Below are 13,339 nucleotides of genomic sequence, written 5' to 3' on the forward strand. Positions count from 1 at the left end.
ATCGCAGCCCTGGTTTAACAGTATTGTGCTCTTAGGCAGGAATGTAGGAGGGCTGAACGTAAATGGCTAAAATATAAATTACAGGTCTCTTATGAGATTTTAAAGGGATAGTTCACTTTGAAATTAAATTTTGGTATGTTTTAGCTTACCTCAAGGGCATCCAAGATGTAGGTGTCTTTTTTTCCGCAGTAGTTTCAATTTTGATATTTTTAGGTCAAACCGTTCTTGTCTGTCAGTCATATGATGCAGGTCTGTGGTCACTGTCACAAAGAGCATGCACAGAGTCCAAATTAAAACAATTCCCCATCGTCCAAATTAAACAATTCCCCATCGTAAGTACACATTGATGGTCTAAGACACGAAACGAGCGGTTTGTGTGAGAAAACAAACAGTATTTATATTGTTTTTACCTTTTGTACACAGCCACGTCCAAGTGATCTGAAGGCGCGGGCGCTTCCTATTGTGTGACGTGTGCGCAGACTGGTGCATAGATGTATATACACTAGATGTCGCCTTGGCTACGGCAGTTCATTGGAACGAGGCGACATCTAGTGTATATTTCTATGCACCAGTCTGTCATCAATGTGTACTTACGATGGGGAATTGTTTAATTTGGACGATGGGGAATTGTTTAATTTGGACGATGGGGAATTGTTTAATTTGGACTCTGTGCATGCTCTTTGAGACAGTGACCACAGACCTGCATTAAATGACTGACAGACAAGAACGGTTTGACCTAAAAATATCAAAATTGAAACTACTGCAGAAAAAGACACCTACATCTTGGATGCCCTTGAGGTAAGCTAAAACATACCAAAATTTAATTTCCAAGTGAACTATCCCTTTAAAGAATCGTTTGAGAAACTATCAAAGAGCTGTTAAATTAGCTAGATCAAATTATTTTTCTGACATAATCTCAGAAATGGCGATGAATCATGATTCTATAGTACTTTTTTCTACTGTTAATGCTTTGCTCCACCCTACTCCTTCACTCACTCCTTCTGTTGACGTGTGAAGAGTTTTTAAACTTTTTCATTGGTAAGACTGCTGGAATTAGATCTCAGATTTCATTCTCTGAAGCAGTTTAAAGATATAATTGCTCATATGAAGCCCACCAGGTTTCCTGGTCATGTGATTCTTTGTTTTCTGTTTAAGGAGGTACTTGATTCCATTGGTCCAAGTATTTTGTCTATTATGAATGTTAGTTTGTCATCTGTTGTTGTTGTTCCAGCAACGTTTAAGCATGCTGTTATTAAGCCCCTTCTAAAAAATAAAAATAAACGGCTTAGACCCCTTTGTCATGAGTAGTGTTCACCCCATTTTGAAATTGCCTTTTATATCTTAAGATACTGGAAAAAATTGTGTACGCACAGCTTAATGATTTTTTTTAATAAGGAATACAATTTTAGATGGATTCCAGTCAGGCTATAGAGTCTGCTCCGCTGAGGGTCTCTAATGACGTTTTACGAGGCGTTGATTCTAGAAGCTGTGTTGCTTTACTTTTGATACTGTTGATCATTATATTTTCATTGATCGTCTTAGGGATCAGGTTGGTATTCGAAAGATTTCTCTTTGAAAGATTTTTCAGTCAGTTTAGGGGATTATTCTACTGTTGACCCTCTTGTGTGTGAGGTTCCTCAGGGTTCTATCTTGGGACCAATTTTATTTGCCTTTTTATATGTGTCCTCTATGTTATATTTGTGAGAAATCTGGGCTTCACTATCATCTCTATACACTAAGAAATCTTGGTGTAATTTTTGACTCAGAGCTTAAATTGGACCGGCAAATCAATGCTGTTGTTTAGAATAGTTTTTTTCATCTTAGATCAATATCTAAATTGAAGTCTATCCTCTCGTTTGAAGATATGGAGAAGGTTGTTCATGCCTTTGTGTCATCCAGTTTGGATTACTGTAATGTGTTGTATCTAGGTGTCAGGCCTCTCTCTCGTTTGCAGCTTGTTCAGAACTCAGGTGCCAGACTTATAACGGGTACTAAGAAGAGAGAGCATATTACTCCTGTGTTAATCAAACTGCATTGGTTTCCCATATAATACAGAATTCATTACAAAGTGTTGTTGTCTGTTTGTAAGGTTTTGCATGGCTTAGCACCAGAGTATGTTACTGGTCTATCAATCCGGTAGATCTCTGCGCTCAAATTATCAATTGCTCCTCCGCGATCTTGATTAAAATGCAAAGGTGATCGGGCATTCTCTGTTGCAGCTCCTAGGCTCTGGAATGACCTTCCTCTGTCTGTTTTATCTTCTCCTACATTGGGTGTATTTCAGAGTGCGCTTAACTTATTTATTTGTTTTAGAATTTGAAACTGCTTTGTAAGCAGTGTATGTCATATGTTTGTATTGTTTTTAGGAAAAAAAATGTATTTGAACTTTTTCTGTACAGCACTTTGGTTCCACTTGTGATGTTGAAAGTGCTCTATAAATAAAGTAGAGTTGAGTCGAGAAGAGTTTCGAACATTTTACCAGGCCTTCACACTCCTATGAAAATATGTTGCAAGTGATCAACATTCGTTTTCATGGCAAATGTTTTCAGGTAAATTCTGCAAGATAAAATATGGAGATTCTCTAGTTTTTTTTTTGTTTTTTGTTTTTTGTGAGATGCTTGGAAAACTTGAAAGACTTGAGAGTTTAAGCTTCAACAACTCTCATAGTATAAATATGTTTTTTTGTAAAAATCTCCCTGGATGGATTGTGTAGTAGGTCTTTTAGTAAGTAACTATAAATATAGTAAATATAGTAACTATAGTAAGTTTACTATATTGTGAGAAATAAACAGAAAAAAACATATTGTCTTTTTCAAAAACATTTTAACTGTGATTGTTTAAACTTAAAACAAGTCTAAGATTTATCATACAGCACTATTGTGGAAATATTAAGGTGTTGCATTCTAGGGCTCAGCTTGATTTAAACTTGCTGCGAAAGGGTTTATACACTTATATAATTTGCGGCCCCTTTAAGAAACATGACACTCTGCGCACTGAAGATGCGCAGAAGAGAGAAGCGAGAGGGACCGTCTATGAGAGGGACGAGCTGAAACTTTAACCAGTTGAGGCTGAAAGTCACGCTATGAACGATCGTGAATGTGAAAGAAGGACAAATGTGGAATATTTTCTCCGGATGCCGTATTCCAGTCTGCAGGTGAGCGATGTTACTGTACTCAGTGTGGAGAGAGTTTTAGACATTCAAGCTCTGTAGTGAATCATATGAAGAAGCGTTGTCCAAGTGTCACAGTGAATAGTATAGTATATCCAAATATTCACATTTGTATTGTCAAAAGTAATGGCACCGTTTTTGTAAAGCTACAAGATTCTGGACAAATTGAGAATCATGATGTTTAGTTTAAAATATAGATTCAGAATAGGCAACTAAACAAAATAACTTGTCATTTACTTGATGTTCTGACAAAACGGCAATTGTTGGAATGAAATCTTATTTATTTAAAGACTAAATATTTTATTAATTTGCATTATTTTTCTAAATCGATTTGAATGGACTCACTTGTTCCATTACTGGACGCATCAGCGAATCTCTTGAATGAACTGTTTTTTTTAACAATTGATGAGAATAATAGAAAACAACAACAAAAAACAAAACATGTAACTTGCAATTACTAAATTAACAGTCTAACAAAATAACTGAATTATAAAATTTAACTGAGCTGCTGAAAAGCATCTTTATCTCATTCAATAGTCCCTGTTTTCAGCTCATTCATTATGGTAACGTCTGAGATCTTCTGTAAATTGCCACATCAAGCACGTCATTAGTGTCAGACAAACTACAGGATCATCACTTTATGTGATAATCACCTATCAATGTGTTTTAATGTTTTACCCCTCAGGTTAAAGTAGGGGAGACCGGGGACGGTTGTAACACGGGGTTAGTTGTAACACTACCAATTCCACCAATCAGGAATAAGATAGGAGTTATGTGGCAGTTTCAGTTTCCTCAGGCTTTCTTTACGATCGCACACGGAGGTTTTCAAGTCTGTGTTGCAATCTCTCCTGAAGCTACCGCAGAAAATCACAATTTTAGGTAAAAAAGTAAAAAAAAGTGAAAAACATAACAAAATAATATTTTGTTTAGTACTTCTACCGTTGTAGATAATGTTGTATGAGTTATATCAGGTCAAACTGTAGTTTCTATAGTAAAGAATGGTGTATCAACCTCCTACTAATTTCAAAGCACCATGCTAATACAGCTAGTTAAACAATAGTGACAGTGGCGGGGTAGGTTGTAACACGTGTTTTGAAAGTGACCTTAATTTTTATTGGACCTTTTATGCAAACTCAATTTAATTTGTAAATGATAAATAACATATTTAAAATCAGGTCAAAGTTAAATAAATACCAACACATACACTGCAAAAAAAAAATTTCTTAATTAGTATTTTTGTCTTGTTTCCAGTCCAAATATAAAAAAAATCTTAAATCAAGATGCAGTTTGCCTATCAACTCGCGGTGGAATTCAACATACAGCATCCACAAACCTGGGATGAGAAGAACACACAAAATATGCACATACATTCCCCATATTCACACATATTTTATTGATTTAAAATAAAAATGTTGTTAATAAAAACCATTAGTTTTTGTGCATTTTGTCTGTTACAACTTACCCCAGTATGTGTTACAACCTACCCCAGTAGTGGGGTAGGTTGTAACAAAGGACCACCTTGTATTCATGATCATCTCACAAAGTCTTTGATATATTTGAAGAAATGTAAATTGTTGCCATTTGTAGTAGACAAATATGGGTACTTTGCCTAAAAGTTTCAGACGTGTAGCTAAAAAAAAAAGGTTGTTTTAGGTGCTGAAGAAAAAAGTGTTACAACCGTCCCCGGTCTCCCCTACATGACTAAAAATACTATTAAAGGCTACAGAAACCACAGCTGCAAACTCTCTTTCTGACTCTGAAATAGACCATTCCCGTGATTAGTGCAGATCTGAGGAGTTTTTATTTGAATATTTATCTGAAGAGAAATGACTGTCTTCATAAAAGTTTCAATGGCATCTTCTTTTATCTTTCAGTAATGCCTAATAAAGTAGTGTTTATAAGCGCAGCGCTGCTTGTGTTCAGAAGTAACTGCTGTATTTCTACCTTCTATCAGAGAGAGAATTTCGATTTTCTTTCAGCCTGTTTGCCGTTTTTGATATAACACATTTATAATCATTTATTTGGCTTAAATGTGAGGTTTATCATTTTATACGTTTTTGTTTTGTTTTGGTATTATTTGAGTTGTTCATATTGTATTTTTTATCATCATTTTACAGTTTAGGATGTTACCATAGACAGTGGTGTTGTTTCAAAACAACTTTGCTACCTAAACAAAATGTTCTGTTACAATATCACAATTTTCTGAAATGATTTTTGATTTTGTTGAAGGTGTTAAACATTTACAGAATTTATAGAATGAGCGAGTACATCATGAATCCATCATCCAAACAGTGTTTTTCTCTTATCCTGAATCACTACAGTATACGCCTATAATTTACTATAAAGGGTTTATATTCTGACTACTTTAGATGAAGCGGGACGCAACTGTAGCCCAGTAGCCCAGTTCCTGCATGACTCGTCATAGACATTAGAGAGAGATCCGGGTACAGTGTTTATCCGCAAGACACATGCAATTCTGTTTATTAACAGCTAGAGTGCAAAACGTTACATAGTGTACATTTCTGTCAACTTGTTAGATTTCCGATTAGTTTAGATAATAATTGAATAATGTAGGCTAACATGTGTCCTGTTTCATTCTATAATATGCTGGGTTACATAAAAATGAGCAACCTAGTGCTGTTTTATACACTATGGGCCCTATCATACACCCGGCACAATGCAGCGCCAGGCGCAACGCAAATGTTTTTTGCTAGTTTCAGCCTGACGCAGTTATCATTTTCCTGTCCTGCGCCCAGTGTTGTGTGTAACGCGTTACAAAGTAACGCGTTACAGTAACGTAACTACTTTTTCGGGTAAAAAGTAGTGTAACGGGTTACTACTAAAAATTTGGTAACGAAACGTAGTTCCTTTTTCAATTCGGCGCAACGTTACTTACTTTTCCCATGGATATATTTAACAGGACACTGCCTCAGCTGCGCGCTTGAGAGAAGAGAACTGTTGAGAACTGAAGAAAACGATTTCGTTTCATATTTATGTTTAAATTAAATAAAATAACAATTTTGTGTGGAGACATGATTTTTACCACTTTATTAAGTTTGGTTTTGTAGAAAACGTGTATTTAAAGTGAATTTCGTTTTGTATTAATCTTAATTTGAATCAATGTTTTATCAATCAATTGCCTGAATTTAATAAGTAAATTAAAGAAAACTATTTAGTTTCATATTTATGTTTAAATAAAATAAATAATTTTGATTATATGAAAAGTGAAAAGCATGAGTAAGATCATAATTTTGTGCAATATATCGGGAGATAAATGGAGTGGGCAGACATGATTTAGACCACTTTATTAAGTTTGTTTTTGTAGAAAGACTTTCTTTAAAACGAATTTCGTTGTGTATTAATTGTATCTTAATTTTAATCAATGTTTTACCAACCAATTAATTGCCTGAATTTAATAAGTAAATATGGCATGCAAAATAATCATGACGGCACCAGCGGGTGAACTGGAGCTCGTCTCCATACTGTAAATGAACCGAAACTCAGATAAGCTATACTTGTCTCACAGACCTGAGAAATATATAGAAAGCTTGAATATGTGTACTTTTAAACAAAATAATTTTTTTTCTCTCAAAATATATTTTTTTTCTCCTACTCCCTTAGAGTGAGTCGTATGTCTGAAAACTAAGCTTATGTCTTCTATATCATTTTGTCCTATGCTATCAAGACGCGATTCGCACCGGTGTTAGAGAGCAGGAGCGCTTTATTGGCTGTTGCCGAAATTTAAAGTTCGGTGGATAGGGGGAGCGGAGCGGAGAGAAGTGGTGCGGCCGCGCTGCTCATCGCGGAGTGTCGCACTCTACCCCATGATGCAGAGCCGGCTGAGAATAAAAGTTGCCGCACACAGCAGCGCCAATGAGAAGGACTTTTTTCTTTCGAAATTGATACTATTTTTTATAATAAAGAGCACAAAATAATTACCTGTTATGTCCTCCATTGTATAACTTTATGTCTACATATTTAGGAACAGATATTGGGTTCTGCCCAAAGTCAAGCAACATAAAAGTAACGTAATAGTAACGAGTAACGTAAAAAGTTACTTTCCAAATGGGGTAACAAAGTAAAGTAACGGATTACTTTTTTTAAAAAGTAACGAGTAACGAGCAAACACTACTTTTTAAAAGTAACTTCCCCAACACTGCCTGCGCCACGTTGTTTAAATAGCAAATGCATTTGCGCTCATCTATTTGCCAGTGGGCCGCTGTTCTGAAAATGAGGTGTGTTCAGGCGCATTGATGGTGCATTGCTACTTGAAGTCAATGGCACAGTATTTTTTGTTATTTAAAGGGATACTTTACCGTTTTTTCATATTAAACTATGTTATTCCCTTAACTAAGACGAGCTGATACTCGTCTCAGTGCGTGCACTCAATCGCTCTGGCGCACAGCGACACTTTGATAGCACTTAGCTTAGCCCAGTTTGGTCTCTTCTAGCTTCATCTCTGTTTGTTCCCTAATGAATGAACTGGGCTAAGCTATCAAAGTGTCGCCGCTCGCCAGAGCTATTGAGTGCACGCACTGAGACGAGAGAGGTATGTATCAACTTGTCTTATTTAAGGGATTAACATAGTTTAATATGAAAAAACCGGTGAAGTATCCCTTTAAAGAGCGCGTTAGTAGTGTGCGCCTATAGGTGGGTCCACAACCTGCGTACACTCAGCTTATTACACACACAGGGACAGCAGACAAACTAGTCAAATATAAAAAATAAAAGGATTACAATGCAAAAGATTAATTGTGTGTACATAAAGATACGGTGGATTCCGGCTTGTCCCGTAGATGGTCCGCTTGAGCTTTAACCTCGCGCTTAAGCAGATCCGTTCGCTTTCTGGAGAAGCGTTCAGTCTTTCTCAATCTTTTTGCAAATTCTGCCATGTATATAGCGAATCCGCCATGGCATGAGCGCAACTGGCTTTTAAAGGGAATGGGAGATGAGACTCTGATTGGTTTATTGCACATTACGCTCAAAACACCATTACTCTTTAAGAGAATAGGGACAACCATTTCAGACCCGCCGACCGTTTTTCCCATCGTTAAATTATTCTAGACTTGCACCCTGCGCTTTAGACCATGCGCTTAGATCGTTAAAATAGGGCCCTATAATATATAACCATCAAATGCTCTATATTTGAACTAAATTAAAGGCACCATATTTGTTTTGCTGTTAAAGTAATCCAGTAACGTATCTTTGATTTTTCCAGATCTGGTCCTGTGGGCGTCAGTATCACACAGTGATCACAGTTCACACCTGCAGTGAAGCCCCTCACACAACAATTCACCAATAAATACTGGGAATATTCCCATCATCCTACAAGAGAAGGACAAACTCCAGGAGTAGCAGCTGAAATCTGTGTGACTGTTAAAGATGGAGTTTATTAAAGAGGAGATTGAAGACATGAGTGATCCAGAACCATCCAGAATAAAACATGAAGATACTGAGCAACAAATAGGTTGGTGTCCATTCTTGATTCTTCATTGTTGACTGTTGACAAACATTACGGTAACTAAGCTTCAGTTCATCAGACTAGTTCAAGATGTTTCAGATAAATCAGATAAATGATACAGAAAATGCATCTAAATGGTCATAATTTTGTATAGCTGTTGTCAAACACATTTTACACAGATTAACAAGAAATTTGCAGAACAAACTTTTGGCACATCAAAGATCTGATACTTGATACTCTGTTGCTTTCTTCTGTTAAATTTTTCTTCATAGTTCACTTGAACTTATTTTAACCACATAATATTTTTTATTTTAGACTGGATGGAAGTGAATAAGCAAAATCATGAACTGAATGAAGCAGAGGAGGAACAGCAGAGCATCAAAACACAAGCTAAAAAGCTGCACTCCTGCACTCAGTGTGGAAAGAGTTACCGTCACAAAAGTCACATTATCAGACACATGAGAATTCACACTGGAGAGAAACCGTATCCATGCACTCAGTGTGGAAAGAGTTTTACTTGTCGATCAGGTCTCGGTGTTCATCTGCGTATTCACTCTGGAGAAAAACCATTTAACTGTGATCAGTGTGGTAAAGATTTTATTTCATCATCAAATTTAAAAAAACACCTGAAAGTTCATTCAGATGAGAAGCCTTATGTGTGTTCTCTCTGTGGAAAGAGTTTTTCACGGCTGTTCTGTTTTAAACAGCACCAGAAAACGCATGATGAAGTGAGAGATCATGTGTGTTCGGAGTGTGGGAAGAGCTTTATCACAACTGCTGAACTGAAACAGCACCAAAGAATTCATACTGGAGAAAAACCTTACAAGTGCTCATATTGTGACAAGAGTTTCACTCAGTCTGGAAACCTGAAATCACACGAGCGACTTCATACTGGAGAGAAGCCGTACCAGTGTACTCAGTGTGAGAAGAGTTTTACTACATCTAGTCATCTAAATGTGCACCAAAGAATTCATACTGGAGAAAAACCTTACACATGCTCATATTGTGACAAGAGTTTCACTCAGTCTGGATCTCTGAAATTACATGAGCGAGTTCATGCTGGAGAGAAGCCGTACCAGTGCACTCAGTGTGAGAAGAGTTTTAAACATTTATCAAGCCTTCTCAATCATATAAAAAAATGTTGCAAGTGAATAACAATCGTTATCATGTCAAATACCTCAAGTGAATTATGAGATAAAAAAAAGTTTGTCCTAAAAGCACAATATCCTCTAGATCAGGGGTGTATAAACTCAGTCCTGGAGGGTTTGGTTTTAGCAGATTTGTGAACAGATTTTTAAGAGAAAACTCTTAACTAAGAACTTTTACTGCCATTTAGGAGAATTCTTAGTGGTAAGATAAAATGTTTTGTGAATACAGACCCAAATTGGTCTTATTAAACAATGAATACAATTTAATATCTCTAGTATTGGCCAAAAGATTAATAGGGTTTTTACATTTTTATCATTGATCAAACTTGGGGTCGTTTTTTTCTGGAATCATTTATCTGAAAATCTAAATTGTAAAAAGAACAAGAAATTCTGACTAATAAATTAAAAGTATCTTTCAAATGAATTACATTTTGTCAAACATTTCATGAAGAAATGTAAAATTGATATTGACATAAGATGTTCATTTAGCAAAATTCACAGAAAATGTCTCTCATTTATATTTAGACTGTAACTATATTGAACAACTTTGGAAGAATATTTGGCATATTTATCAATTTTAATATCCTGCAAGATGTAAGAAAAGACTATCTTAGGACACTATGAATCTGACTCCGCTAAAGAAACTAATAGCTTTGTTATAAATGTATTTTCTTTGCAAATTTTATATCCACAAATGCAAGTTCACCAACAATAAACCATTTTTTAAAAAATAATTTAAAGAATATGTCAAATCTATTTAATCTTCAGTAAATAAGAAAGCAATCAGAACCATTTCTATTTGCAGTGCCTTTAATTAGCATACTCTAAATTAATTTCTTACCCTCATGGTTTCCCTTTTCTTATTCTTCTTTTCTTATTTACATTTTTTCCTTTGTTAGCCCTTTTTAGTTTTTTTTTCTTCATCCTCTGTATTCTGTTGGTAATGGGTGAATTGTTGTTACATTTTTGTTTTATAAATATGTAAACCCTTTATTTTTGCATCAATAAAAAAATCTAACTTGCATTCCCTTCAATTCTTTGCAGCACAAGTTCAACACACCTGAAGAATTTAATGAAAAGTGTTTCTAAATGAAAACCATATTTCTAAATACATTTTTACGAAACATGCACAGAATAAATTAGAGACATTTCTAATTCAATATCGTCACAACGATATTTTCAGATATCTGAATTACTTGCTCCTAGTCGAATCTGCTGTTGTGTGATTAGAGACTGAATTTACTCAGCTCCTCTCCCACACCAGAGTCCCGCCCCTTCGCGTCTTGTTGATAATGCTAGCCTAGTGCTAACTGCTAACAACTGTAGTCTACTGCTTTTGTAGTCACGGAGAGAAAAGCCACTTAAGGAATTATTAAACAACATCTGGATGCATTCATAAGTGGTAAAAGTCTCCAGCATAGCAGGTATGTAGCGCTGTGATTTTAATTGAATCATGTTTCAAAACGGACCACGGGAGTGTTTGTTCAATAACGACAGAGACCCGTAAAATTATAGTATTATTTTATTTAATGTGCATATTAAAAAGACGAGAGTGAAGAACAATGGAATTATACACCAAAAACGTGAAGTAGTACAAATAAACGCGTGACGGACAAGAATAATAGAATCAAGGTAAAGTGTGTGTGTGTGTATATATATATATATATATATATATATATATATATATATATATATATATATATATATATATATATATATATGAAAAAAAATTAAGAGACCACTGCAAAATTATCAGTTTATCTGGTTTTACTATTTAGGTGTTTTGGTAAAAATTTAGCCTACATTTTTGTTTTATTCAATAAACTACTGAGTACATTGAGAACATTTCTCCCAAATTCCAAATAAAAACATTGCCATTTAGAGCATTTATTTGCAGAAAACGAAAACTGCTCAAAATAACAAAAAAGATGCCGTGTTGTCAGACCTCGAATAATGGAAAGAAAAAAGTTTATATACATTTTTTAAACAACACAATATTAATGTTTTAACTCAGGAAGAGTTCAGAAAAGAGTTAAATAGACCAGTTGTCGTTTTCAGCAAATAAAATATTATTCAAAATAAATATTCATTTATCGGCCATTATAAATGCCGATACCGATAGTTTGGAAAATGCCTAATATCGGCCGATATATCGGTCAGGCTCTAGCTGTTTTTTAATATCAGAACTGTTTGAAATGATTTCCCAATTTTTAGAAGAATTGTTACTTTTGGTGCGTTCAAGTCGTGCTGGGAAGTTCGTATTTACGAGGTGGGAAGTCGTGTTTACGACGGCAGGTGCGTTCAAGCCACTTTCGTTGGAGTGAGATGGCGGTGTACTTTCTCTTAAATAATTACACAAAAATACAGCAAGGTTCTTAAACTCTACTTCTAGAAAATGAAGATCAAGGAATGTGCATCAGGTGTGTTTTGCTTTTTTATGTTTTTAATTAATTTATGAAGCCACTGCATACTTTATCGTTACATATTATAATGCTAAAATATATTGTGTAGGCAATTAGCTTACTTCGCTGTGAATAGAAAAGCCTGACAATATCACTGCTAAATAAATAAGTAATGTGGGATTTCACCATGTTTCTCACTGACAAGCCCCAACTCATAAAACCTGAGCTTCCCACTCGTATTTACGACATTGTGGTGGCGTTTATGTGCGTTCAACCTGTAAATATGATCTTTACAAACTGAGATGCTGAAAACACTGGACACGAGCTGATCATGTGAGCAAAGAGCGCACTTTGCTTAAATTGCAGTCTTTTGAGATTGGATAAGGGCACCAAGCCATATCGCGCTTTTGATTTTAGTTCGTTTGACTGCAATGGCTCAAAGCATGACATTAAAGAGCTTTTTATTTGTTATATTTCCGGAAGCCACAGTCTAGTTAATGACTGGGAAACGCTGAAATCTATCTGTGGCGGTCAATGTTGATAATGTGGCGGACCGCTGCAAATAAGTTAGCCTAATGTATGGGAAACATACTTTCCTTACAGTACTACCATGTTGACCATACTACCGTTTAAAAAAATTAAATGGCATCACCAGTATTTTGAAGCTTTAGTGTTGCGATACTAACGAAGTACAGGTATACCGTTCAGTAAAATATGTAGCCTGGTTAAAACCAGACCATTCTCAGTAGTAACTGAGTTATGGTCTGGCAAAGCTTCATTAATAACTCATTTCCAAAGGGGCGTCACCAACGAACGTCTCTCAAATGCCTCTGGGCGCAATTGGATAGACCTAAAACCAATCAGAGCGATCATCATTGTGTAAAGCCTGCCCCAACGTTTCTGATTGGTGCCGCGATTTCTACGGATTAGAAATGGTCTTGAATGAGCTCTTTGCCAGACTATTTGCAGAGCAAATCTAAATTTGCCGGAATTTGTCTGGGTTTTCCCAGGCTATAAAATATGTATAACGGCTCATGAATGTTTTCTCCAGAATCAGGACAAACAACATCACAAACATCAAATGGACACTGTGAAAAAACTGAAAATAAACCAAAATTACAATCAAATTTGTGATGAAGTGATTTTGCCATGACGTTGT

At 35.6% G+C, this 13,339-nt stretch overlaps 2 protein-coding genes across 11 annotated transcripts in view; both read left to right on the top strand.

Moving 5' to 3' along the window:
- LOC307167489 (uncharacterized protein) overlaps positions 1-10,186 on the top strand; it is a 28,824-nt gene extending 18,638 nt beyond the window's left edge. For 4 of the 8 annotated variants that reach the window (XM_079886638.1, XM_079886634.1, XM_079886637.1 and 1 more), the window contains exons 2-3: positions 8,388-8,636; positions 8,946-10,186. In XM_079886638.1, coding sequence (XP_079742764.1) covers positions 8,552-8,636; positions 8,946-9,781 — 921 coding nt within the window. In that variant the 5' untranslated portion in view covers positions 8,388-8,551 and the 3' untranslated portion in view covers positions 9,782-10,186. Of the gene's footprint in view, positions 1-3,017; positions 3,155-8,387; positions 8,637-8,945 lie in introns of those variants that run through there. The other 4 variants (XM_079886632.1, XM_079886635.1, XM_079886633.1 and 1 more) reach the window with 3 other exon arrangements.
- Positions 10,187-11,053: 867 nt separating this feature from the next.
- The window catches only part of LOC307167477 (uncharacterized protein), a 29,910-nt gene continuing 27,624 nt past the window's right edge, over positions 11,054-13,339 (top strand). For all 3 annotated transcript variants that reach the window (XM_079886610.1, XM_079886607.1, XM_079886611.1), the window contains exon 1: positions 11,054-11,202. The gene's annotated coding sequence lies outside the window, so the exon portion shown is untranslated. The remainder of the gene's footprint in view (positions 11,203-13,339) is intronic.

Source organism: Squalius cephalus (genome assembly GCF_949319135.1).
Source record: "Squalius cephalus genome assembly, chromosome: 11".
NCBI classification, from domain to species: Eukaryota; Metazoa; Chordata; class Actinopteri; order Cypriniformes; family Leuciscidae; genus Squalius; species Squalius cephalus.